Raw genomic sequence first — 26360 nt, forward strand, 5'->3', positions numbered from 1 at the left:
TGTGTCACCAAGTGCCTCACATCAGTCAGCTGCTGCCTGGAGGGACTCAGTGAAACTGACAAAACACTCTCTTTACTGATTTTGTTGTTGTGTGATAAACTTTTGAGCTACAATCAGGAATTTACAGCAATTTTAATTCCCTTTACCATTGTTACAACTACACTGTAAAGGAATGGTAATCTGTGTGCTTAATTAAAGGAATGGTAGAGCGTTATGAAAATATGCTTTTACATGCTCTTGCAATGAAAATAACCTCTTAAGCTCAACCAATAACTTACTATATCTTTTTTTTTCAACCAAGAAAGAGTCTGGCTCGGAAATTCCCTTAAATCTGCAACATTATTTTTAAGCTCTCATCTTTATAGGTGTTAGATTACATGTTTTGTCTTTTTACTTTGGACATAACAAGGGTAGTTTGTTTTTATCTGTTTCCATTCTCACTGCTAATTTCAACTCTCTTTAATTGCCAACTTAATCCTTCAAAGGCAGCACAATTATACATATTACCTCCAAACTGTATTATCCAAGGAAAATAAATAGAATGAAGCAGTATTTTTTTAATGTGAATATTCACCCTTACAAGCAGTGTTTTCCACACTGGAGCAAGGTCTTTAATATTTCAGAAAGACAAGTCTTCAGACACAATATGACAACAAAAACAGGTGAATCATCCTTTCCAGAGTATCCAGTACGCAGCCAGATGCTGCAGCACTCACCACAAGTGACAAACTGCCTTGAAACGCAAGAGCTTTTCATTCTGCTACATTTGTCACAAGCTGGGAATTGCTAACTGAAACTGAATTTTATAACAAGTTGTTGCTGGCTCTTGCCCTTCAAGATAACTTGCTGTTATTTTTTTTTTCCCTGAAAGTGATGCAATGCTAGACCGTCTTTGGTCTGACTTTGGTTATCACAAAGACTGATGTAAAGCTTCAGTGAAAGAGTGTCAGAGTGTAAAGATTGCATTTCACAGTCAGAACACAGGCAGGACGCCATCACATCACAGTGTATTCTTACTTGTAATGTGTATATGTATGCATGACACCACATAGGACATTTTCATTTCATGCATTTATTTCCATTTGTCATTCTCTGTCCCTCATACTCACACTCACTCACTCACTCACTCACTCACTCACTCACTCACTCACTCACTCACTCACTCACTCACACAGGTTGCAGACAAATCTCACAACTATTCTGTTTCCCAATGACTCACATCACCAGAATGTGCCCTTCAAAGTAAAATCAACTTTATTACAAAAAGTACCACACTTCCAAATTGCCTCATCATTAGGTGCACAGAAATTACTGACTCAGGTATGTGTTGCTGAATAAATACCGATAAATAGATAAATAAATATGCATAAGAATGTTCTTATGCATAAGAACAATCAAAGAAACAAAGTAAATCATTAAAGTCACATTAATGCAATAAAGATTAAGTTAGAAGCTTTGCCAAGACATATTCAAGAAATTGATGCTATGTAAAAAGCCCTATATACCCTATATACATATTTGTGTCTACACGGTCATTTTACAAAATATCTCTGTGCACACAAGAACTCAAAAACGACCACAAAAGCTCTAACAAGCATGCCTGGCCAGTCTACATCAATCACACATCAAATACTAGAAAACACAGTCATTTCATCATTTTTTGCAGACTTTATACCACAGCTGCTGTGTACCAAGTAGTAGAGGGCACAACACATACTGAAGCTTTTGTGCCGCAGCAATACAGTTAAATTGTTAATTTGTAATTTCTGCTAACTAAATGTAGAAAGAAAGAAAGAAAGAAAGAAAGAAAGAGAAAGGAAGATCTACTATTGTTGTTGTTTCAGGCTCAAGCTCATTACACAAAGCTACAATGGGAATGCATGAATTAAGGTGTAACATCATTGCTTCCCAAACTCTCCACATGGATACACATTAACCAAAGTTGTTTTAAAAAATTGCACTTTGTAAGGAGTTTGAAATAATCTCTGTTTGAGAGACTGAAATGCTGTGTGGATGAGAGGCCCAAATGTTGAGGAAAATGTTTGTTTTGTAAAATATCTGTATCAGTGTGGACAAGGACCAAGACAACATAAGCTTCCATGGTGTAACTTTACAGTCTGGGTTTCATTTTGATCTTGTAATTAGATTTAAAATCCTCTTTTCCCACTTCACTGTTGGTTGATAGCATCATTGCATTCATCACACTTTGCCTGGATGAGACTATTTATTCAGTGACACACATCTGAGTCAGTTTTATACCTCTGTATCTAATGAAGAGCCAGTTTGGGCCTGAGACATATATATTATACATAGACATATCTATATAGATGTATTTTAAAGGGAGCTTTGGGAAGCAGAAAGATGTGCTTTTGTTTTGCACACTGATTCCCACAAATGTTCCACTTTATGATTTGATTTTCTTGTCTATATTTGAATATAAGATGTTGTGATTTCACTAAAACTACAGAATTCACCAAAACATGAAGGTCTTTGTTGATAATGTCTTTAAATCGAACAAAATGAAAGATCTGTCACCTGAACCAACAGACACTAGATGTATTGCTGTAACTTTTCCAGTTTTGCAAAGTTCTCCTCATTCTTACTCAGTAGAGGCTCCAGGGAGTGGCCTCAGGGGTTATACACATCCACACGATTATACCTGGAAGCTGCCAAGTCCACATACAGGTTATTAGTTTGCTATGGAACGACTCCACTGCAGCACTGCTCAGACTTACTTCCAGTAAACAACATTACTCAAACTGCAGACCAATCCTGGGAGAAGCTGTATCTGTTTACACACACAGCAAACACTGATATTCATGTGGCACTTAACGATGTATCTTAACTTCATTTATTGGAGATCTTTTGCAATTTTTTTGTTAAACATACATGTCATGAAAAGTCAAGTAGAGGAGCAATGTAGCATGCATCACATTTCCATCGCAGGCATATATTCACAGTTAATTTATGAAGAAAAAAAACTATGTACAATACAGCAAATAATAATATTAATGATAATAATACTAGTACTAGTAGTTGTAGTAGATTCTTCAATTTATAAAATTGCGAAAATCCTCTCTTGCCTTTAACACACCTTTCAATCAGTGATAGATTTCAAGAGCTGACGTATCAATTTTAACACTGCAATGAACACTGACTCGTTATCATTAAGATTTGCAGAAAACGTCCATCATCAAAACATAAGGTACACACACAATAAATAGCAGTTTGCAACTTGAATGTGTGTGATATACACAGATGGCTCCTGACGTGACAAGCACAATGATTTTAGAGAACAATGTTACTTTTTTTTCCATGAAACAGGTCATTGTTACAGACATTTCTTGTTTTACATTCAGTGATTTGGAGAACAGGACTCCACAAACAATTCACATATAGAGCCAACATGCCTTTTCCATAAGACACTGTCAGTTTTTTCAGTTATTTAACTCCGTAACTTTAAAAAGCAGATTGCAGTTTCCCCATGTGATGCGTTTCCTTAACAGGATGAGGTATTTGCCAGAAGAGATGCTTTTATTTATCACTCCTCCCTTAGTCTGATCAGATAAGCGATGTTGCAGCTTAGCAGTGCAAGATTTTAATGAATGCTTTTCTGAACTCGACATTAAAGGTGGTATATATGATAGGATTTACAGCACTATTCACGTAGCCCAGCCATGTGAAAGCGTTATACATCTCTGCGGGAACCTTGCATTTGGTGCAGTGGGTGTTCAGGATATGTGTGATGAAAAACGGCAGCCAGCAAATGATGAATACACCTGAGGAGATACAAGAAAAAAAAGTGAAAATATTAGAGAAAGACAGAAAAAGGGAGGAAAGAATGAGGCTCTGATAATAGACTTAAATGTGATGGGATACAAAGGTGTCGGACTGTAAAGCATTAGGATTATTTCTGTCTGTTGCATCACTGCCTGACTTGTTTTGCAAGTTCTGTTTTAGTTACTATCAGAAAATTTGAGATGGCAACAAAAACCCATGCAAAGGGAGGCGGGGAAGGACCAAATACCTATTATGGGAGCTCATGTTAAAAAAAAAAAAAAAAAAAAAAAAAAAGAATACATTGCACATTATTCATTTGAACTCTGGAAAATGACAATAGAAACAACAATTTGTCCTTAAAAAGTATAAGCAGAGTTTCTCACTGATTTGATGCTGTGATCACTGCATAGTGTTTTGCAGGTTCAAGGATGATAACAGAATATTCACCAATCAGGCATAACATTATGACCACCTGCCTGATATTGTGTTGGTCCCCTTTATGCTGCTAAAACTCCTCTGACCCAGTGGGGCATGGACACAGGACCTCTGGGATGTCCTGTGGCACTAGGCTGGTGGCAGTGAATTTTGTGGGTCCTGTGGGTTGCAGGGTGGGATCTACTGTGATCAGGCTTATCCTGGTACATTCCACGGATGTTCAATAAGATTTAGATCTGGGGAGTATGTTGGGATGTGTTGTCCTGCTAAGGGTGGTAACTGGCATCAAGGACTGCTGTTGCCATGGGGGGGTGGGGGTTTGGTGGGTTGCTTGACCTGCAATGCTTAGGTGGGTGGTACATGTCAGACATGCACATGAATACTGGGACTCAAGGTTTCCCAGCAGAACATTGCATTATAATAAGATGATCGATGCCATTCACTTCATCTGTCAGTGGTCATAATGTTGTGGCTGATTGTTGTAGTTATTCAGTTGAAAAAAAACTTCATTTTAGTGTCATTCCAACTCAAAATAGCATTTGATTTTACTTCAGCACTTTATGATACATGCAAAATATTTGAACAAAATTTCAGTGTTGAGTGAACCAACTTACCAAGGACAATGGCTAACATCTGAGTTGCCTTCTTCTCCTTCTGCTGGGAGATCTTCCTCTTGCTCAAGGTTTTCACAGAAGTCTGAGTCTTGCCATTGGGTAAGGCTTGCGTCTGGAAGGCTTTTGCTACAATGGGTGCTGGATCCCCCAGGACCTCCTTGCTAGGATCTCCGTTCTTTTCCGTTTTCTGGCCTTCCTCAGGTGGTGTGGGAGGTGTGGAGGTGGGGCTAGCGTTGGCCTTGCTGGGCATCAGTTGCTGGTGGCTGGTGGCCGGAGTGTCTCCCAGAGCACACTGTGTCTGCTGCTTCTGCTTGTGGCTGCAGCCACTGTTGTTAAGCTCATCCAGCTCCAGATCTTCCCCCTCATTCACTACCTCTTTGATGAATATCTGAACAAAATGGGGACCAGCAGCAAAACATGGATTCAGACAGTCACTTTTGATTTAGGTTAAGGAGTGACGTTTGAAATCATAGGTAATAATTATTTAACAAATGATCACAGTTTGAGTCTCTATTTTAGCCTTAGTGTCCTCAATGAAACAGAAAGCTGTAAGCTTTATTTTCTCTAAGACATGGAAACACAAGTGACACTTTGCTAAATGTTTACAGGAAAACCATTTTTTCTTTCAATTAAAGTTTCAGAGAGTGAAAAAGATTAAATAAAAAAAATAGAACACTCACCACTTTCTTCTTTTTGACAGGAAAACTCCCATTAGACTTAACAATCATTGTGCACAACCTCACATCCTCTGGATGAGTGCACTTATCCTGAAAGGAAAACAGCTGTGTCAGGCAAGGAGGGGGTACAATGTCAAAGCAACTGAAAAAAGGGCTGTCTAAGCACAGCAGCACAGGTCCCACTGCCTACTGGGTCGAATCAGGCAACACTGAGCTCTGGCACAGAAAGGCTGTTGATCAACAATCTGATTTGTAGGTAGAGTTGCTACTGAAAACCAAATCTATTAACCTGACAGTGTAAGAAATTGGCATCTGAGATCCTTTCACCAGTGTGACACAAGCTTATCTGACCTTTAAGAATATAAGGCAGATTGTGGTAAAATTATCCTCTATTATTTGCACATAATCTGTGAATATGTTGTCGTGTAATGGCCGAAACCACAACGTAAAACGCTGCATAAACATGAGTAATGTAGTGCACTGGATTAAGAGCATCACTCAACTTCCTGTGTAGAGCCCATTGAGTTTTTCACAATGTCAGGAAAATCAATAATGAGAAAAGCAAAAGGTCACTTTAGGGCCATCAAAATTAGTGTTGCATGACTGCTTCTGACAGTGAAATGTGCCAGTTAATCTAACATTAAGACTGAAAATGGTCTCCTGAATGGAACTGGTTATGGAGTTACATTTAATTCACATAACAGTTGAATGAAGTCTAATAAAATGCCTTAGGTGTCACTGAGCCTTCTCATTACGATCCATTGTGCTGAATGTTGTCCTTGGTGTTTTCAAAGAAAATCAATCTTCTTCTTGTCTGAGCATTTCCCTTTATAGTGTGTTGCTATGTAATAGAATACCTGCCTGTAAAACCATCAAGTATAACTGCGTTGGAAGAATTATTGATTGCATTTTCATGAAAAAAAAAATTGAATTCAAAGGGCAAGAAAAGATTTTGTCCCAAACTGGTTGAAAACAAATTATTCTAAAATTTTTAAAAAGTACAAAAAGACATAAAGCCCTGATAATAAAGGTCTAAGGGAATTCCAGTTTCATTTTGAGGTTAAAAAAGTGCTGGCAGTAAACAGGAGCCATATTGTTTCAGCAGCTCACCTTCAGTGAAGTGGCCACGTCAGGGTCAGCAGCCTGACAGACTCGCTGCTTCGGCTTTGTGTTGACACGTTTTCTGCGTTTCCTCAGGACCACATAAATTTGCACATAAACCAGGAGAGTGATGATGAAGGGAACATAGAAGGACACAATGGAGGAGTAAACCACAAAGGCCGGATTGGCGATGACACAGAGAGACTCGTCACGAGTAGCTGTGGAGACAAGCACAGAGGGAATAAAGATTTCAGACTGCATGTTCTGTCCTTTCAAAAAAATCTCTCTTTCTCTGTGCGTGCTTGTAGTGTTGTTGTTGTTTTCCCTACTATGCCTCCAGGAAAACTTGAAAAGTTGAAACCTTAGTTTTACTTTAAAAAAAAAAAAAAAAAAGGTTGCTTGGTGATTTTATTCATTTGAAAATGCATCTAAAAATGTAATCATTTCTACACTCCCCACATATTGAAACGCCTCCAAAGATAGCTGTGAGGTCGCCAAGGTCTGGACCTTCGTAATATTTTTTCCCTCTCTGGCTGACATTTTGCATTATGTGTGTATGAATAAATCTGATTTCATTTGGTGAGCCCCAGTGTTTTGACATTGCTATAAATCTCACTGCATCCACTAGGTTACTGGTACAGCACGGACTGGAACTGGAACCTATCTGAGGGAATTCTCTATTGGCTTTATGGTCAAAAGGGCTTTTTTCAGCCAATTAGAACTTATTCCTTAGTGATACATGCCGTGTTTCTGCCCAGCTGGTAGCTAGAGGTACAGTAACAAGGAGAACCTACACACAGTGAGCAACATTTTAGTGCCTGCTACGATTGTTCTCTTTCTTTGAAAACCCAAACCTGATCACCTTTGGTAAATATTAACCTTAAATAATAGCAACAGAGATAAAATGTGTTGCTATATCAGATACTATGCAGTGCTCAAGCTTAGCTGATTTTTTTAATGTCTTAAAATGCCTTTAAAGTGAGTTGGTGGTTAAGTAAGAAGAGATGATTAAACAGCCTACAGTTTTGGTACACAACAGCCTATTATAATATTCTTTAAATTGTTAATTTTCCCTTCTAGGCATTATTACATTCGATATGTTGATTTCAGTAGATTTTCAATGGAACATCTCCGTGCCACTAATGACAGATGGTACATTTAATTTAAGAACTCACTGATAAAATATTCTGCATGTAATATACCTACAATACAAGATGACGTTAAGGCTTTTTCTATTGGCCTGCTTAGTATTATGTTAGACCTTTAATTACTCCGCTAAGGAACACGGCAGAGTAATAAAAGGGATGACGATGTGACAATCGGCATACGTTTGTCCTTCTGTTAATCTGTTTGCCTGTGCGCAACATTACTCAAAAACACACTAACAAATTTGGATGAAATTTTCAGGGAAGGTCAGAAATCACACAAGGACCACCTCATTAGATTTTGGCAGTGATGCGGCTTATAGTCTGGAACCATGGATTTGTTAAAGATTTCTGTATCATTGTGAGACAGCGACACAACATCACTGTAACTATGACTACAAGTGAACACTACGCCAGCTGCCTGTTGACGATCATGTGATTGCGATCCTATGAAAAATCCAGCCTTGGCCAAGCAGCCTTGGCGGAGTACTGCGCTCTCTGAGTACTTTTCTTGTTACATTATGCAAATCCTACATGCATGTAACAGATATTACAAACATCTCCATCACTATGACTAATTTGACGAGAGATACTTTTTGTGACAGAGGAAATTACATGTCTCAAATTTTCCTGAGTAAAATATTGAAAAAGAGCAAAGTCACAGCTATTTGAAAAAAGAAATCCACTTTACTGAAGCTTCTGGACCTCAGTTGAAATGTTGCCCAGGCTACTGTTTAAGATTTCATACTGGTGCCAGATTTGAAGATCATATCATCCCAGTTTTAGACTCTGCACTGTTCGCTTGTTAATTTTGAAATCGGCTGATTTACTTTCAAAGTCAGATACATTTGCACCAAATTCTGAGAGAAAAAAATAACTCCCTGCACCCCAGAGCTCACACTGTGGGCTCTATGGGTCAGAGTCAAGACCAAAGTGGACCAAGTGAACTATGCAGCCTAAAAGCAGATCAGATAATGCAGCAATTCTTGCCACAGAGATGGGGAGAAACACTAAGCCATGGATATATTGCAAGATGTCACAGTCATTGTGTAGTTCATGTTATACCTGCACTAACAAGGCTCACAGCTGGTTCATGAAATGGGAGCTCCACTACTTTTACAGATGAAGTTCTTATGTTTCCAAAATTTAAAGCTCAGTTCAGTCTTCAACTATAACATCTTACAGCAGGCAATATTCAGCTTCCATTATGGGAAATGCAAGACCTGTTTGGTGCTTGAGTCATACTAAGAGCTAAAAGGCCTCTGCTGCTTCAATCTTAACCATGTTCTTTGAACTGGTTCTTCAATCTTCAGTCCATCTGTTGCATCCTTGAAAGCACTCGAGCCCAATTCAGATGTTTGGACCAGATATCTTGCACACTTACATAAACATGCATACACGTGCAGCTGTAAATGCTGTGCTGTGTGTTTAAAATAACATTTTAAAATACACGCAAGCCGCAAAATTTAAGAAACAAATATTAACAGCATGTAGTTTATATTTATTGCGACATTTGTTCAGATTCAAAGGTTGCTGCTTTTGTAGTTCCTGCTTTCATGATTCCTGCAGCTTGCACTGATCAGATCTGCAGTCGCCGCTTGTTTGAAAAGTCTGAGTCCCGGCTGAATCAACATTAAATCAAGGCACTCAAAGGGATGAGTGCAGCTTCAAAGCGACAGGATGTGAGCCACAGGAGCCAGTCAGCAACAAGTTGGTTCCTCTGTAAAAGCCCTTAATCAGAACTGCTGTGACAGCAATCCTCCGTCAAAGTACCTCTTCTGAGGAATAAGCTACCTAAAGCTTCCTAGAGTTAAGTCCAAGCTAGTAGGAAGAAGTAGTCTACTGGCATGGATAAGTCTTTGCAAAACTTTATAAAATGTAGCGTTGTGGCTGTAATTGAATACTGCTGTGGCCACTCTGCTTAAGTGGGCAAGCGTTTAAAAGCCACCTAGCTATTCACAGGGTGTGTATCTACAAATGCACTGTGCTGTGGATGTACCGATAAATAATACAGCACACTGTACAGCACAGCACCATCATTCCTCTGCAAATATAGTCTCTCGTACTATGAAAAAAACATTCCTGTAGAGCAGATGCATGCTGTAGTTTCTCTTACCTGTGTTATTCAGGCCAAACAACAGAGGGCATGATATGGCGAAAGACAGCACCCACACCACGGAGATCATTACTGTGACCCGTCTCCTGGAACTGTAGCGAGTGTTGTACAGCATTGGCATTGCAACCGCTGTGTAACTGTGAAGAAAATGGTTACAATACATGAAAACATGACACCTTTCCGAGTAGAATGCAGGAAAACCACCTTTGTACAAGGCACCAGCCACGTATGACAAGATCAACTGAATGTCTGCATACACCGAGCTGCTCAAACTCATTGTTTTTTAAAAAAATTTAAACATCTAAATTTCCCTCCTTGTCTGTATCCAGTTCATCCATCGATGAATATTTTAGCTTAAAGCACAACAAAGGACATGAAGCCTACAAATGGGTTAAAGAAGAAATGTTGCCTGTCATTTTGGATCAGAGTCTCCCTGATGGTGGACTGGCCCTTTGGAGACAGTTATGTGCTGTAGGCTGCAGTTCACATGAACATAAGATACTGTTAGGCAGGCTATGTTCCCCCCACCCCCACTTTCTTGAAGAAAAGACCTTAACATTTAACCCTGCTATGGTGGCTGACCTTATTAGTGAGCTTGCTGCAATCACCAGGAAATGCGCAGCTTTTTATAGCGTATCTTTCATTGATTTCTGCATTATGTGGGTTGAAAGACTTTAGAGATAATGTCAAGTGGCTGAGGCTTTGAAGAGACTATTCTGAAAAGGTGTCTTTATAAAAACACATGCTGGGAAAATCAGTTTTCAATTAAAGATAACTTCATTATTCTGTGTTATCATAGTACTGCCATGGCAACACATTAAACTAAAAGTGACAGTGCTTCTGGCTGTGCATGTTTTGAGATGATATTAAATGAAATTTCCTTGATTAATTGTCATTTTTGTGTATTTTTATAAATAAATGTTTCCAGACAGTTTGGTAATTTATGACCTTGAAAATGTACTTTTCTCATCTGTCTGGTATTTTGGTGGCAGCCGCAGAGCACAAGGTGCACAGGTGGGTGGACAGACACAAGCAGGTGGAAGGCTAATTAAAATGAGGCAGCGCATTGAGAGTTGTTGGTGTTTTGGTGGAAAATGTTACTCAGACTTTATCTCAGAACTAGCCTTTGTTTCTGGTATAACATCGCAGGTGCTCCCCCTTCAGTGATTTTATCAATGAGAGCAAACATAATACATGAAGCAAATGCTAAAAATGTGAATTTTAATTAATCATGAATCAGTAGATGTGATTAAATTGAACAAAGAATAGCATTATTATTGTTGTTTTCTGCAAGGGTTCACATAAATCACTCTATGTTTATCTTCGAGTTCATGGGGTGCTTTTTATAGTATCTCTGGTCCACAGCTGTTTTGTCCTGTATGAAATGTTTCTCCTCCAGTTTGTTAAATCCCTGCAGCTATTTGAAGGCAGCAGGACAGACTTGTTGATAAATCTGTGGGCTCTGAATTCAGAAATTCTGCAAATGCAGTGCTACTATACGCAACAATCATCTGTGTTTATCGACATTAATTCACCTGAAACTAACACCATGTTGCTTTAAAATAGCCACACATAAAGTAGACCAGCCGATTATTGGCATTCTGCTGTTTTGGGTGGAGATATCAGAATGCAGTGGCTTCTTTCCAATCAGTTTTTTAGTGAAAGTGATTTCATATTTTGTTCTGGAAAGCTGTAGATTCTGTTATTTACAAAGTGAGGGTGGAAAAAAAAATCACCATTTCAATATAAATCCTGGAAGAAGCATCTTTTCATTCATTAAGCATTTGTTTTCATGTGTCACTGACTGGCACAGCTGTTTCAGAGCAATGAGGCCAGGGATGTGACTGGCTGAGAGTATATTTACTAATCACCGCACCCTCTGATTTAAAATCCTCTTCATCAAGCCCTCGTGCTTCTCCAGCTGCTGCACCCATGAACCAAAGCAGCACGTTTAGCGACACCCAAAGGGTTTGTGCACCAGAGACCTACCGCTTTGCACTTGCATGGTTACAATAGTAATAAAATAGGCCTGATGTTTTTTAGTGGCACTGCATGTATACATAAATTGGGTGTCTTTATGTATACATCTATTTTTACATCACTTGGCAATTTTAATGTGCTGCGCAAGATTAAAGGTTGTTAACCACTGTGTGAAAACTTGCAACAAAGCTCTAGCAAAGTATGTGTACAAGTGTCTATGCTTTCTGCACACCAAATTTCAAGGCCATTCCACTCAGATTTCTTGTTTAAACAGCTCAAATAATTGGAAACATGGGAGAAAATCTCAAGATATCCTTTCTTAAAGCGAAACTCCACAGCCCTTTTTCTCAGCATATGATAATTCCATTTTATATCCCATTAATGGGACAATTAGAGAAAGAGATTCAATTAAAGTCTCTAAGTTAGTGTGGGTTTATCTATCCAATATGTGATTTTTAAATTAAAATTTAGAATGCCTTGGATTCCTTTTGGACTGCCAACTTATTCCAAGGTCTTTTATTAACAATAAATGGAACAGTCATTATTTTTCACCCCTTTCACGCAACATTTTGAGTAATGTGTGAACACATTAAAAAAAACTTAATTTATTTTTTTAAAAAACATAGAAAATGCTCACTGTGTGTTTCTAGAACTGTCTTCCAATTAAACTTAGAAAATGTCCGCTATTTGGTGAACATAATTAGAGCTCTCTGGAATAATTCTTGACACGTGTACATTCATATCGCCTCCTACACAAAAATAGTGTTGTCTGAGGCCCATTAGTCATCTGATTGCAAAGAGGAAAGGCATGCCTGTTTTGAATGGCCATTGTTGGAGGGCGACCCAACTCCAGCTGCTAATAATGGATTCATCCCTCTAACAACATTGCATGCGTTGCATTTGCAGACTCATAAAAATAGAGCCCATAATTTCTTCAACCTCTAATTTGCTCCACATTAGTGAATAAGAACAAAGTTAGCAGGGCAGGAAATAATCTTTTGATTTATAAATTGCAGTGCTATATAGAACTGCTGAATTAATAGAAGGAAGCACATCTCTCTGTGGCTACTGTCTGAACTTTTTGCAAATCAGTACCATATGATTGGACCCTGGCATGCATTAAAGCCAGCTAAAGGGATTCTTGATTCTGTCACCCTCATTCTCTCTGCGGTTACTATTCACAAGCATGCAGCAGACAAGCACAAGTCACATAAATAATATATAAATGTAAATTTGGATGATATTCCTCTGTGGCATTCTTGTAACATTGTACGATTATTCAGATTAATTTCTCCAGATATGAGACTCATCTTCATTCTAAGTAAGTTACTTTATTCAACAGGAGCTGAAATTGTGTCCATGTGTGACCACGGTGGATATTAATTTTACATAGAAATTTAAGATTAAAATGCAGCCAAGCAGAAAATCACGTGAAGTTAAACATGAGAGAATTCTATAAAATGACAATACAGGAATTATTATGATGTTGATGTTCTTTAGAGTTCTAACACATATTCTGGTCATCAATATTACATGATTACTTGCTACAGTTTTGAAATTGAAAGATCAAGCTTTACATGCTCTTTAGATGAACAGCGTCTGTCTCAGTGTAACTCTGTTTCCTTTGTCTCAACTGAAACTGACAGAGTGCTATTAATCACCAAGTCTTCCTGCCAGCTACTGTACTAAACAGTGAATTTACTTTGTAAATAAGCCAAGATATAAGGTAATGTTCCTTAACGGCATTGTTAATTCCACTTTGCTCATTTGTCTATTGATTTAAAGCTGCAGCAATCAATATTTTTTATGTTAAATCAAACAACAATTTATGTGCAAGGAACTCTTGGAATGACAACCCCATAGAGAATTACTATCAGACTCTCATCCTCTCAGCTCTCTGGAGCATTTCAGTATGTTCCAGCTCATTATTTTGGTTTTCTGAGCCACGGCGTTATTGTTTGATTTACTCTCATTGCTCTTATAGTTTAATGTTCAGCTGCAGAACAAAGCTTTTTTTCAGCAAGAAGGCTCTAAAAAATCCAGTTTAGTACCAAGCTGCAGACAGATGGACTGAGTTACTGTTTTCATTGGCTCAAAGCAGCCAAGAATTAAGTACTTCCAAGTTTAACCTAAAGCCAACTTTCCAGTGCCAGACTATTGTTTACATTATAGATTAACAGAGTTCCTCTGCACTCATGTAGCATGTCCCAAGGGTTTTTATACATCAACAAGTTCTGTAATCTTAATGACCATGTAAGCTGTTTGGATTGGTCTCTACTCTCTCACACAACCCATATTATCACAAGAAGCATAGCCGATGCCTGATGTAAACTTTGACAAACTAGTAACCCTTTTTAGAGGACATTGCTGTTGTTCAGACTTGATCAGAAGTAAACACAACTTGTGAACTTTGTTGTGGTTGCAATAATAAATGTAGTTAAAGCAAAGCAATGATCATGGTGAATAGCAAAACCTTTATTATTATATATAATAATATTGGTTCTTCCTGTGCAGACTTTGAGACCCTCGATGTTACCTGATTTCATATGTTGTCATTGCGTTGCTGTTGTAATTAATCAACGTAAATGTGTTATTTTATTGCATTTGCTGAAACTTGCCAAGTCTGACTACACCATCATATTGTCACAAGCTTGCTCTGATCTGCACCATCACACCTCCAAAGTGATACAGTAAACTGCAGATCAGCAAAAACAACATTTGCAGCTTCTGTTATTTTCCTCTTCAAAGAGTGTTTTCCCTGTGGTTTAGAGTGTTATAGTGTTGAAGGGTTTGCAGACTTATAAGATCATAAGTCCAAAGGGAATTATCCTCTCTAACATAAAATGCTGCTCCTTACCTCCCTTATAAACCATATTTGAAGTCCAGGCTTTACCCCAGTTATTTCTCGATCATCGTGTATCACATTTACATAATGCCTTGTATTTAGTCAGACATACTCTTAAACTAAGAATGAGCTGCTTCTGTTAGGGATACATCACCACACTCATAGATCTGGGGTAACGGTATATAACCAACATTTTTCTGCTTTAGTTGGGCCAGCTAACCGATCAGTTGGCTCAACTAAAGAGAAGACTAGGCTTTTTGGGCCGTAAACAGACAGGAGCTAAGACGAAGTGTTTCAGACAGAAGGTGAAAAGAGGTGCTGCAGCAATGTACAGTTCCTTCAGCACTTGGGTGCTTGATATGACTATTACAGGACACCTACTTTTGAAGTATGCATTTTGGATCGCACGTGCATTTAGGTTGTAATTTCTGAATGTGGAATCATTTTAGGGGTTCCTGCACTTTTGTGACAGATGTGAAAGATACTGCTATGGTGTGGTTTGTTTTACACACTACTGCACATGTCTACAACTGGAACAGAGTGTTAATAGAGTTCATCAGTTTATTTACACTTTTCAGTCCCAAAATTGCTCCAATTTGTAATATTGAGAGATTCACATTTATAACCCCAGAACATCTGGTGGCCAGTAATGAGGAAAAGTGCTACTCTTTATGAGAGACATACAGAAAATAAACATGTTCTGGATGGTGAAAAAAAGTAATTTAGTTTGTAAATAGATGAATGTATGCTTTGGTGCTCATGTGTTTAAAAGGTAGCACTTCTCTTCTGTTATCCAGGAGGTAAAGATTTCCATTAAAATCCATGCTGGAACCATGACAGGCAGGACCAAACAATCCGTGCAGTGGCAAACTCACCGATCAATGCTGATGGCACAGAGATTGAGGATGCTGGCTGTACACATCATCACATCCAGAGTGACAAAGATGTCACAGTGGATCTTGCTAAAGCGCCACTCTCCCACTACCTGGAAGAGAAAAACATCAACAAATGACAGTTTACAGGAGCAGTCAACAGAACAAAGGCACTACACTTTCCTAACAAAGACAGCTCCCTAGCAGAAATAATATGTTGCACCCCCGCAGGAAAAAAAGCCCTGACAGTCAAAGCTTTCCTTTATATCTCTTCATTTTATTTCCTCTCTGGTAACACAAGCAAGGTAATAAGGGGCAAAACTGAACCATAACAGGAGTGTAAAATCAATTCACATTAAAGCCCATGACTGGTCTCATATGAAGAGATTAAATATAAACTAGACTATATATTTTATAGTAGACACGAAATTCCAGTGGCTTGTCACATCCATGTTGTCAAAAGAATGCTACACCTGACAAACTGACAGATGATCTTTTCAATGCCTGCAGTAAGAATGAAATATTATGGAATATTTCAAAACTATAGACATCCTCAGTATCAGTGAGGTAATTATCTTTTAGCATGCGTCCTGAACTTATAGCTCCAGGTGCCTTTCGATCAACGACATGATCAAGCCTATTTGTATTCATCCGGCTGTTGCTCTCTGTTACATGGTCAAATCCCATGATGAAACGAACATCATCAGTGATGTTCTGACAGGTCTGATGCCGCCCACCTTGCCTGACACTGCAGCCTCACTGCTTCCTCCCACAGCGCTGTCAAGGGTAAAGGAGATGTGTGTGTTGAGGTGCAACTCCCGCCTCTCTGAAGCTGATTAATCTTTGTCCTTAGGCCGTGTCTCCATAAAATAAAGCACCATCATTAAAGAGCTGTATGTTATTGCTGGTGTCTACAACACTAACGGTGACTGCAGAATGAGTGCCTCTCTCCTGTTCCTCTCTGCTCTTTTTGCAAATTTTCAACCTTTTACCTTGACACTTGTCTTCTCTGTGTCTCCACAACACCACACTGTTCTCTACATTCATTCTGTCTGTTTCTCTCTTTTGCTGCCTTCCCTCAGTTTCTTGCACCTTCATTACCAGTAAACAGGATGCTCCTCTCAAAACTGTTCAGACACAACTGTACAATTTAAAATCCGCATTAGTGCTGCAGCCCAAAACAAAGTTAAAGTTTAAAATTTAAGAGGCTCACAACAGCTGAAAGCCATTACTAGTCCTAATGGCTGCAGCAGAGGTCTTTTCATATCAGTGCAGACAGACACATTCTGTGGTTATTAAACTGCTTTTTACTGCATAATGTCAAAGGCAATGAAATCAAAACAAATACATGCTTTTAAAAAGGATAAGTATGATGACAAATTGACTAGAAAGTACCTTTCCAACCTAATGTATAATTCAGATTGTGGATATGTGCGTGGCATATCATAATTTAGAATGTATCAGCATTCTGATTTAATTTGCAAAAAAACAAGGTGTTGGGAAATTGAAAATACAGTAAGAGGGCTGGGGAAAGTAGTCTCTTAGAATCAGAGAATAGAATGAAACTAAACTTTACCAGCCCAAGCAAATCAGTCTTTATGGCATTAATAATAAGAACAATAGCACAAATACTACTAGCCGTAGTAACAGCAATTATTAATACAGGAACATTCATCGCAGAAACACCAATGTTATAAAAATTAAGACACTTTAAAAAAAAAAAAGTCATTAAGAAGAACATAGTATACATCATTTGCACATATTGCATGTCAGCACTATAATTACAAATAACAAAGACTATAATTTAGTTTATCTTTGCATTCACAGCGCTGGATTTGACTACTGATCACCATGTTATTTATCTACAAACCTTACATTAGTCTTATGGATTTGCACTACTGTATGTTTTTTTCTTTGGTCTCTTGTTATCTCAATGAGATGGCAGTAAGAGTATAATACATTTATTACATTACAGTTTGAATACTCCAAGAATATCATATTTTGAGTGTAGTAAATATTAATGAGATCTCTTGATGTTATTTGTTATTCAGAAGCCTGCTAAATAGAGAATGAATCAGTCTCCGACTGAAATCACCTTTAATTATCCTTTTATAGTCAAAATAATGTGTTTTTAAATGTTTTGTGACTTGTTCTTATTGCAAAAAGTAAACGAAGAATTATAGTGGGGTTAGGATTTCATGTGTTATTGGCAACAGCTTAAATGGTGTGTTGTTAGTAGTAGTACTTAGCATCTAAACTGCTAAAAGGGTCATTTGAAAGGTAAATGTAATACATTGTTTAATGTATTAAGCAGTTAATGACCTATGTAGAAAATAAACTGACATTAACAGTGTATTTTCGCAGGTTTGCTTTGTGTCTCACTCAATGACCCAAATTTCAGGTCAAGATGTGCATTTGAGACAAAAACACCAAATTTAAACAAACTCTTAACCTTAAATCATGCAGAATGTTGCCTGCATATGCTCACTAAATCAGTCACACTTGGCAGAAAGTGAAAATCGTGGTAATTAATGCAAATTTAGCATTTAATAATAAAGGGCACGTTGAATGCCCTGCCCGCACTCTGTGACTAATCTGCCACTGTACGTCATGCTAATACATTATTAACACAAGAAAGTCAGTCGCAGTCACGGTCAGTGACACCAGAATTTAAACTATAAAAGTGTCTGTATGTAGATGAAGAAAAATGGGCAGTGTGTGGTTTATGAGGTGGGATAGAAAGCCTATTCTAGCTCCAGTGAATCACAGACAATCACAACACTGTTACCAAACACCAAAGTGAAGTTTGTAGTCATTATCTAAAGACAGGCATACTTTTAAATAATGTCTCTGATGGAAAAAGCATGTTTGAAGAAGTGAATAATTTAAAATCGTTCCAGGCAAAGCTCGGCTGTTGTAAGCGGTGGTTCCTAAAACGTCATCACTCTACAAACAAATATAGAGGTTATTATGAAACTGCCTGGTGTTTACCTCAGAATGATGTCAACCGCATGGCAATCCAAAATGCTGTATGAACATTCAGACTCCTAGCAAGTCATTTCTGATTTGCATGGATTTATGCAACTCCAACTGCTACTGTTCCCATTTGCCTGACATTCTGAGAGGGAGACGCCAAAATACGACGAGCATCCCACTCTAAACACATGCTGTGTAATCCATTCTGATTTTGACAAAGAGCCAGTACTTACTTCTCAGCATGTTATTCTGCCCCTCCAAGAACTGCTGATATTAATCAATTTGGCTACAATATCTGTAAAACATGGAAAAACTGGAGAAACAAACAGTTTCTGGGTGTTTTCTGATCCAGTTATATTTTTATTAACTGTGTGCTCACTTTTCACCGTAATTTAAACTTCTGCACCTCGATGGAAAAAGCACAACCATTGCTAGACGTAGAGAGAACTCAAATATTTCTTTTGTGACGTATGGCACAGTTATAATGCTATAAATCATACTAAATAAAAGTTTATTTCCTTTAATTATTTTGTTTACAAAAATGAAAGAAAAAAAAAACTAAATCTGAAATCAGTAGTTTTCCAAAGACCCACAGGTGTTGCCAATGCTGTAAAAAAAAAAAAGGCAATTCTCTATATTTTACATATATCTTAGGCTACTACATACATTTTTAATTTATTTCCATACTTGTCTCCTATATGCTCCATGTAAATAGTAGTCGTTCAGCTGAGTAGTAGCTACATTTTAGTCACTTGACTGCTGCTACAGCTGAGCCACAAACAGCTTCATGGTTGTACTGAGGAGCACAGAATTTATTAGTTTTTATAAAAATCCTGTTCATGCATGTTTATTTTTGCCAAATTTGAAATATGACATCTAAAATAAAGCAGCTTTTAATTAAATATCATGGTTTTCCAATGGAACAGCAGATCACAGATTAGTTTTTCGAGGACTGTCAGAAAGTCGTAAATCCGACTATTCTTTTTGTTGTTACAGTTTCTGACACTGATAAACTGTGTAGTTTTGGTGATTCAGAAAAAATGTATTTCAAACCCACCGTTATGGGATTCAGAGATTTAAGGCTTTGTCTGTGTACAAAACTGCTTAAATGGGACTGATTTTCCCTTCATTGTTGCAGAATGAGCTTTAACGGGAAACAATAAACACAGCAGTGGATGTAAATCACTTCATACACCCCCAGATATGTGTCCAGACAGACATAAAATTGTAATCAGGTCTTAACCCAAATGTAAATAATAAAATAGTACTTTTTTAAAATCTTTCATCTAGAGTTTAATACCTACAGCTCACAAGAATAAATTTGCCACACAAACTGTGATCAACAGAAACAGAAAGAAGCCGAGGGTGCCAGCAGAAACAACTGAGTCAGTGGACTTGTAATCTGATGCTAAATTTATTCAGAGTTGCAGGCAACACAACTGTCAGTTTTGTGTCCAGAGACATGCTGTGACTCGCGGAAGTTTCAAAGCGGCTCCAGCGCTCATTGCACTCCAAATGTGTCATCCAAACACAAACACGGTTCACAGCACGCACCTGTGCAATTAAACTGCTTCACACCATCAAAGACTCACTTTTCTGCTATGATATCAATTTCAATATTTTATTAAGAAAGTTTCATGCTCCAGTTTGGGGCTTTGATACATGGCCGATAACAATTCAACTCCCGCATATCCAATCTGCTTTGATGTGGGGCTCCTCTGCGAGCACCCAGCTGCACACATCATCAGAGAAAGCAGTTAACTCATTCTGGTAAAAACAAACAGTATCAGGTTGCAAACTTCAGTCTGACAATTAGTGCCAATGATGATTTCTCTTTTTGTTTCTTTGTTTGGACAAAATACACCTCCAGTAGATTATTATACTGTCTGTGGATATAACATTACTGATACAGGGTGAGACATTTACAGTCACCACTGGGCCTCCTGTACAAACAAACCTACGAACTATGACATTCTATGGATGCACTGTAATCTGATCACAGTGATAATCATCATGACTCACTGAGAGACACGGGGGGATTAGAGTCCCTGTAGTCTTAGATTGCCTTTCTCTACATCAGACAGCGTGACCTAAAGCCTGATGGTCAGAAATAACCCCAGGACAGAGAAGACAGATACAAGAGATGAGAGAGATGCAGCAGAGAGATATTTTTCAGAAAGATAGTCCACATCCTGCTTCCTATTGATTTGATAAATTAGACGCGATTTTATGCTTGACCCAAAGTCTGGGCGCTCCTTTAGGTTTGTTGGTCAGCGCCGATGTGTCATAACTATTTTTAAAAAATAAATAGCACTGCATTATCCCACACAGGAGTGAATGCAAAATGAGGTATCTCAGAATTAGGAGGAATTATTCATAAACAACTGACCTCAGATGAAATGGACTGCTCTGACATTTTGGCGCTGTCACAACGCCGGGCTACAATTCGGGCTTTTAACCACCGCAGGACTGATGTTTACAAGGCAGATGTGAACACATTAGCCTTCACCCTTGTTTCACCTTGAGCCTCTGACCTGCAGATAACTGTGGGCAGCCTGCTTCGCTCAAATCCTAGTATTTTACTAGCATTAAATTTACATAAATCCCCGCCATACAGGAATACTGTCTGTTTTAAGTTTTGTCTTGTAATTTTCTTTGGAAAACTGAAGTAGTAATTGCTTTCAGAGGCTACCGTTTGATGTTTTGTTCATAGTATGCACATTTGTGATATCAGAAAAAGAAATACAAAGACAATTGTTGCACCAGCAAATCATCTCTTCATCACTTTTCTATTTCCTCTGTTTTCTAAAGCACAGAGGGAAGAGACTTAAGAAGGCACAGAGATAACAAGGCATGTCTGCTGTATAGGGCATGTCAGGCTATTTATGTCTCTTCGAATCTGTAAAAAGACTCTACGTGTGTGTAAAGAGTGTGTGTGTGTGTGTGTGTACATCGCTGATATCCTACCTCTAAGTAGACGACCCAGGGCATCACCAGCGTGGCCACCAGAAGGTCAGCGACAGCCAGGCTGACGATCAGGTAGTTGGTGGTGGTCTGCAGAGCCTTCTCCCTGGACACAGCCATACACACCAGCACGTTGCCGAAGACAATGACGAAGATGAGCAGAGTGAGCAGCATGGCGTAGTAGTTGTACGGGTGCTTCTGCTCTTGCTCTGTCTCGTTGAAGCTCCATGTTCCGTTGTCATAGAAGCTGTCGTTGTAGGCATACTGGGTAAAGACATCCATTAGCTGTGAGTGACGAAGGCCAAGAACAGGCCCTGCAAAACACAAGAAAACAGCGCGTTAATATTGTTGCTTGCATGTTTGCAAACAGAAAAAATGGTTACAGGTTATTTCTTTGGGATAATATGTACTCCTGCAGTAATTGTTTGGACAAGCAGTTTGTCTATTGATCTCTTAAACCGTGCTGCACTCGGCAATGGATCAATCATTGCCATAAACTATAGTGCAGCTTCCAAATGTGTATAAAACAATGTCAAAGGTCTCCGTTACATTCCATCTGATCTGATTATAACTTTATAAAAACCCTGGTGTCTTAACTGAACTTAAAGAGAAAAATCCAAACACTAAAGGACACAAACCTTCAAGTTTCCATTCCCCACATTATGTTGTGATCTGTGTTTAACCCAGTTGAGAAAGATTTTCTTCAGAAATCTGAACTATTTTGTACAACTACTGTAACATCGTAGCACAAAAATACCTTTTTCACTGCATTTGCTTGGCCAGTATTGTTATAAAAAGTATTATGACCTTTATTCTTTTTGAAGGGAAAGGGATATTTATTGAGAAATGTTGGTATTTTTTGGTAAGTAAATAGTTTTGGGTTTCATTTCAAAACATACTGTGTATGTCCTTGAGACTTAGCAAACAGTATGAATGCTTTGATTTGCTCATGAAAATCTGCAAAAACATTTTTAAGTTGTACTGTTTGTGCAGGTTCAGATTTGGTAGCAACCTTCCTCTTCTTTGCCCTTCGCAGTTTCCCTTTTGGTACATGACACCCACCAACTGCTGATCAATAGAAAAGTACTGCTTGCATGAACTACACCTTTTCCTTCATGATTCCTGCTGTTGGCACAAATTTCAGTCATGTCAATCATGTGTTTGTGAGTGTATATATACATATCGATCCTAATGTACAGGCTAGCAGAACATATTATACAAAAAAATTCAGATATTGCTCCATGTGACTATTAGTGGTCAAACATCTAAAAGCAAGAGCAAGAATTTTGATGTATCACAAATAAGAAAGCAGGACTAAAACATAACTGTTTGCAAGCACAAGAGCTTCACTTCAAACAAAGAAACTCTGCAAAAGATTTGGGCACTCAAAGTGGAACCACTTTCAAAAATAACTCCATGAGTATTTTTTTGTTCAATTTTATACAAAAATCTATAAAGGAAAAAGAAACAAATCAATATTTGGTGCGACAGCACCAATTCTACTTGTTTTTTTGGAGTAGTTGGCAGTTCCAAAAATCCATTTCTTTAACCGGTTTACAATATCTCAGTTTTGTCTCTTTAAGTGATCTGACAATGTTGTGATGAAGGCTCTCTGGAGGCCATGGTATATGACAATATAATGTAATATAAAGTTACAACAGCAGCTAAAGTTTGCATACTGCTAATTTCTGCATGATTGACCATAGCGGTTCCATTCTCCTGTCAACATTAAGCAAGTCTGTGTTCTAAAATGTAAAAAATGCATTTCATATGCTTCCTCACGTCTGATATATCACCTGTTTAAAAGCACATAAACTACCAGTGCACAAATGAACTCACTGCTCTGAACACATCAGACTTAGTCTGGAGGTTGTCATCTGTAGTTCTCACACTTAGCAAATAAATCCCCAACAACCATATATAAGCAATTTTCTTCCCCTCCCACTGAGAATCGGTTAACAGGAAGATACAATTAAGCACAAAACTGATCACTTGTGTGCTTTGTTAGCATTTTGACTCCCATTAAATTAAGGAAAGATATCAGTAGTACAAATACTACCAGCAGGGGTAGCAATTAAAAATCCTATCAATAACCATAGCTAGTGATGCATCTGGAATGAAGGAATGTAACGTCTAAAGTGCCTAAAACCTTTGCCCAGTTTGCACAGTGTTGCAAATATAAACTACTAACTACTATTAAAACATCAATGTCATGTGTCAAGATATGATGATATATCTTGACAAATCACACTAGGAAGCACTATTAATGGTATTGTGCTGGAAAAACACATTCCATTACACTGTGTGTTTTGCTTTATCAAAATGACGGGTATCACTACACATAAAAACGCTTATACTCATTAGAACTCACTAAAAATCGATGATTTTGAAACCAAACAGACTACTTTTCAGTTCCTTGGTTTATTAGATAGAACACATCATGAAGATGGGGTTTGGAACTGTGTGACAAACCAGCCACAAGGCATCATCGTCTGTCACCACTGCAAGTCCTGGAATAACGCTGTGACAGTCAGTCCAACGGAGTATCACCTTATATGTTACAGTTTCCTTATGTAATACTACGGATAGAACAGATTTACTGAGCTTTTGCTATAAATTAAACTGCATTATACTGTATGGGACATGATAAAAAAAAAGGCTGATTACTTGGATATAATTATTATGTCTTTGCCTGAATACGTAACTTCTTGTCAGTAAATTTCACACTTAATATCCTCCTGTTCTCAGATTTGAACTATTGTCACACAAAGATTTGGAACACTGCTAACTCAATAAAATTGCATGACATCTTTTTAGAATAAAAAAAACCCCAGACACATCCAATTTACAGTTCTCTTAGCAGTGCAGTTTCCTCATACCTGTCTAGATTAATGTTGATGTTATCCTCCACTTGCTAAGCTCCATTTTCATTCCCTCCTTCCCGATCAGTCACACTCTAATTGGTTCTACAGACTTTCACACTCCTGCTGACTAGAATTTACTCAGAATCCTTCGCATCTGACAATTTTTCTCTCTGCGCCTAATTTCGTTTGGAAAACTGAACAATTATCGTCTTATCCTTGTAACTGTTTCTACAGAATGTTTCTGTCTTTATCTTGTTGGTAGGTTATGACTGTTATCCGCCACTGTCACTCCCTGCCTGTACCTAAAAGAAGTGCAGCAAAATCTTGTTATTAGAGTTTAGCTTCTTTCGTTTAGTTTTTTTTTTTTTTGGGGAAAGATTCCTGTGTTTAAAATGTATTTTTGCAAAGAAAAGGACATGAATACTTGAAGTCCTGATTTATACTTCTACATGGCTACATTTTAGGAGAGAATATTGTGCTTTTTGCTCAGCTACATTATTTTACAGTTGCAGTTACTGGTTTCTTTTAAGGCAAATTTGTCAATGTTGATATTGTGATCCAAGGACCATTTTAAGTATATCACAGTCACAGAGAGAGTCTTTTTCCCGGAAGGAGCATGGACAGTAGCAGGTCGGCTGGATTAAAACTACAGCCACCAAAATAGTCCATATACAGGACTAAAACAATAGCCCTGTATACGGAGTCATGGTAAAATCAACCATCTTTGAAGTATTTCGTATGGAAAAAATGGAAGACAAATTATACATGTGACACTTATTAACTCACTAACTGGATGGAAAGGGAGACAATATGGGACCTTTAAAATAGTGCCAAAGGCAATGTGGAACATACAAGAAGGTTAGCTGTACCAAATTTAACATAATAACCTATGTTTTATGTTTTTAGGCACTGTTCATTATTAAACACCAAGTCTTCATCTGGATTCTTGTCATTGCAGATTTCTGAAAACACTCAACAGCCTTTTGACACCTGCTTGTGCATAATATTCAGCTCTTCAATTCACTTCAGCAGCAGTGTTGTTTATCCCCATAGGTTACATCTATTGACCGAACTATTAACTTGAATAAGACACCTTTCTTTGAGATTCTTCCTTGTCCTTTGCAGCCTTATATGAGCCCCAGGTATTCTTATGCTGAGGTCCTTGAAAACCTCTGTTGATCACGACATTGCAAAGGACAGACTGTGAGCAATTTGTGAATTTTTAATAGGGTCTGGTACATCTAACCTAGAGTACTTCTGAATGTCACTGCACTGATGAGATTACTTATACTTTTAAAAGGTTCACACCTTGTTCTGGCCTTGACTATAAATATATGACTAGTGGAGAGGAATCGACGGTATGTTGTGTCCATATTGAGTGTGATGCGTTCATGCAACCAGTAAAGTACAGTTCAGCACAACACCAAAGACTGAGCATATTTTTTCTTTTCTCATGCCCAGCAGCTAACTAAATTAATAAGAAAAGTTAGCAGAGAAGGGCACAGGAAGGCTTCAGAGCAGGGAGAGGGGGAAGAAGGATTAAGTGAGAATAAAGAGAATTGGAGTGAGGGAAGTGTGCTCCCGTTAGGATGTGTAAGCATAGCTCTGGGGCATCGGTCTGTGTGTGCACCCTGCAGATGCCCTGTGCTGTCTAATCTTATTTATTTGCCCGCTCTACTTCCTTAGTTACAGTATGTGAGACCGTTTTCACTGTTGGCCTGATCACTGGTGCTTGGTTATAAACAGCAATCTCTGCTTTCTCCCAGTGGCTTTAAATATCTTATATTCTTTACATTTTGTTAGAAATTCTGTAAAATTATGTCCTTCTGGCAGATTAATCCTGTCAAATGCACAAACATAAATCAGGGTGTCTTATTTAAAGGCAGTGTCAATATGGAAATGCTACAGTCCTGCAGTATTTCTGCAAATCGTACTCAGGTGATAAGCATTGCTAGAGAGGTGAAATTAATGGTTATTTGGTTGTTTTAGAG

At 38.1% G+C, this 26360-nt stretch overlaps 1 protein-coding gene across 1 annotated transcript in view; it reads right to left on the reverse strand.

Moving 5' to 3' along the window:
* Window positions 1-2835: 2835 nt before the first annotated feature.
* Window positions 2836-26360, reverse strand: part of drd2a (dopamine receptor D2a) — a 41143-nt gene continuing 17618 nt past the window's right edge. Inside the window, exons 2-8 of the mRNA XM_023264845.3 lie at window positions 21509-21819; window positions 15569-15678; window positions 9869-10005; window positions 6617-6825; window positions 5510-5596; window positions 4830-5217; window positions 2836-3779 (exon numbers count right to left, since the gene is read on the reverse strand). Coding sequence (XP_023120613.1) covers window positions 3583-3779; window positions 4830-5217; window positions 5510-5596; window positions 6617-6825; window positions 9869-10005; window positions 15569-15678; window positions 21509-21787 — 1407 coding nt within the window. The 5' untranslated portion in view covers window positions 21788-21819 and the 3' untranslated portion in view covers window positions 2836-3582. The remainder of the gene's footprint in view (window positions 3780-4829; window positions 5218-5509; window positions 5597-6616; window positions 6826-9868; window positions 10006-15568; window positions 15679-21508; window positions 21820-26360) is intronic.

Source organism: Amphiprion ocellaris, chromosome 7 (assembly GCF_022539595.1).
Source record: "Amphiprion ocellaris isolate individual 3 ecotype Okinawa chromosome 7, ASM2253959v1, whole genome shotgun sequence".
Lineage (NCBI taxonomy): Eukaryota > Metazoa > Chordata > Actinopteri > Pomacentridae > Amphiprion > Amphiprion ocellaris.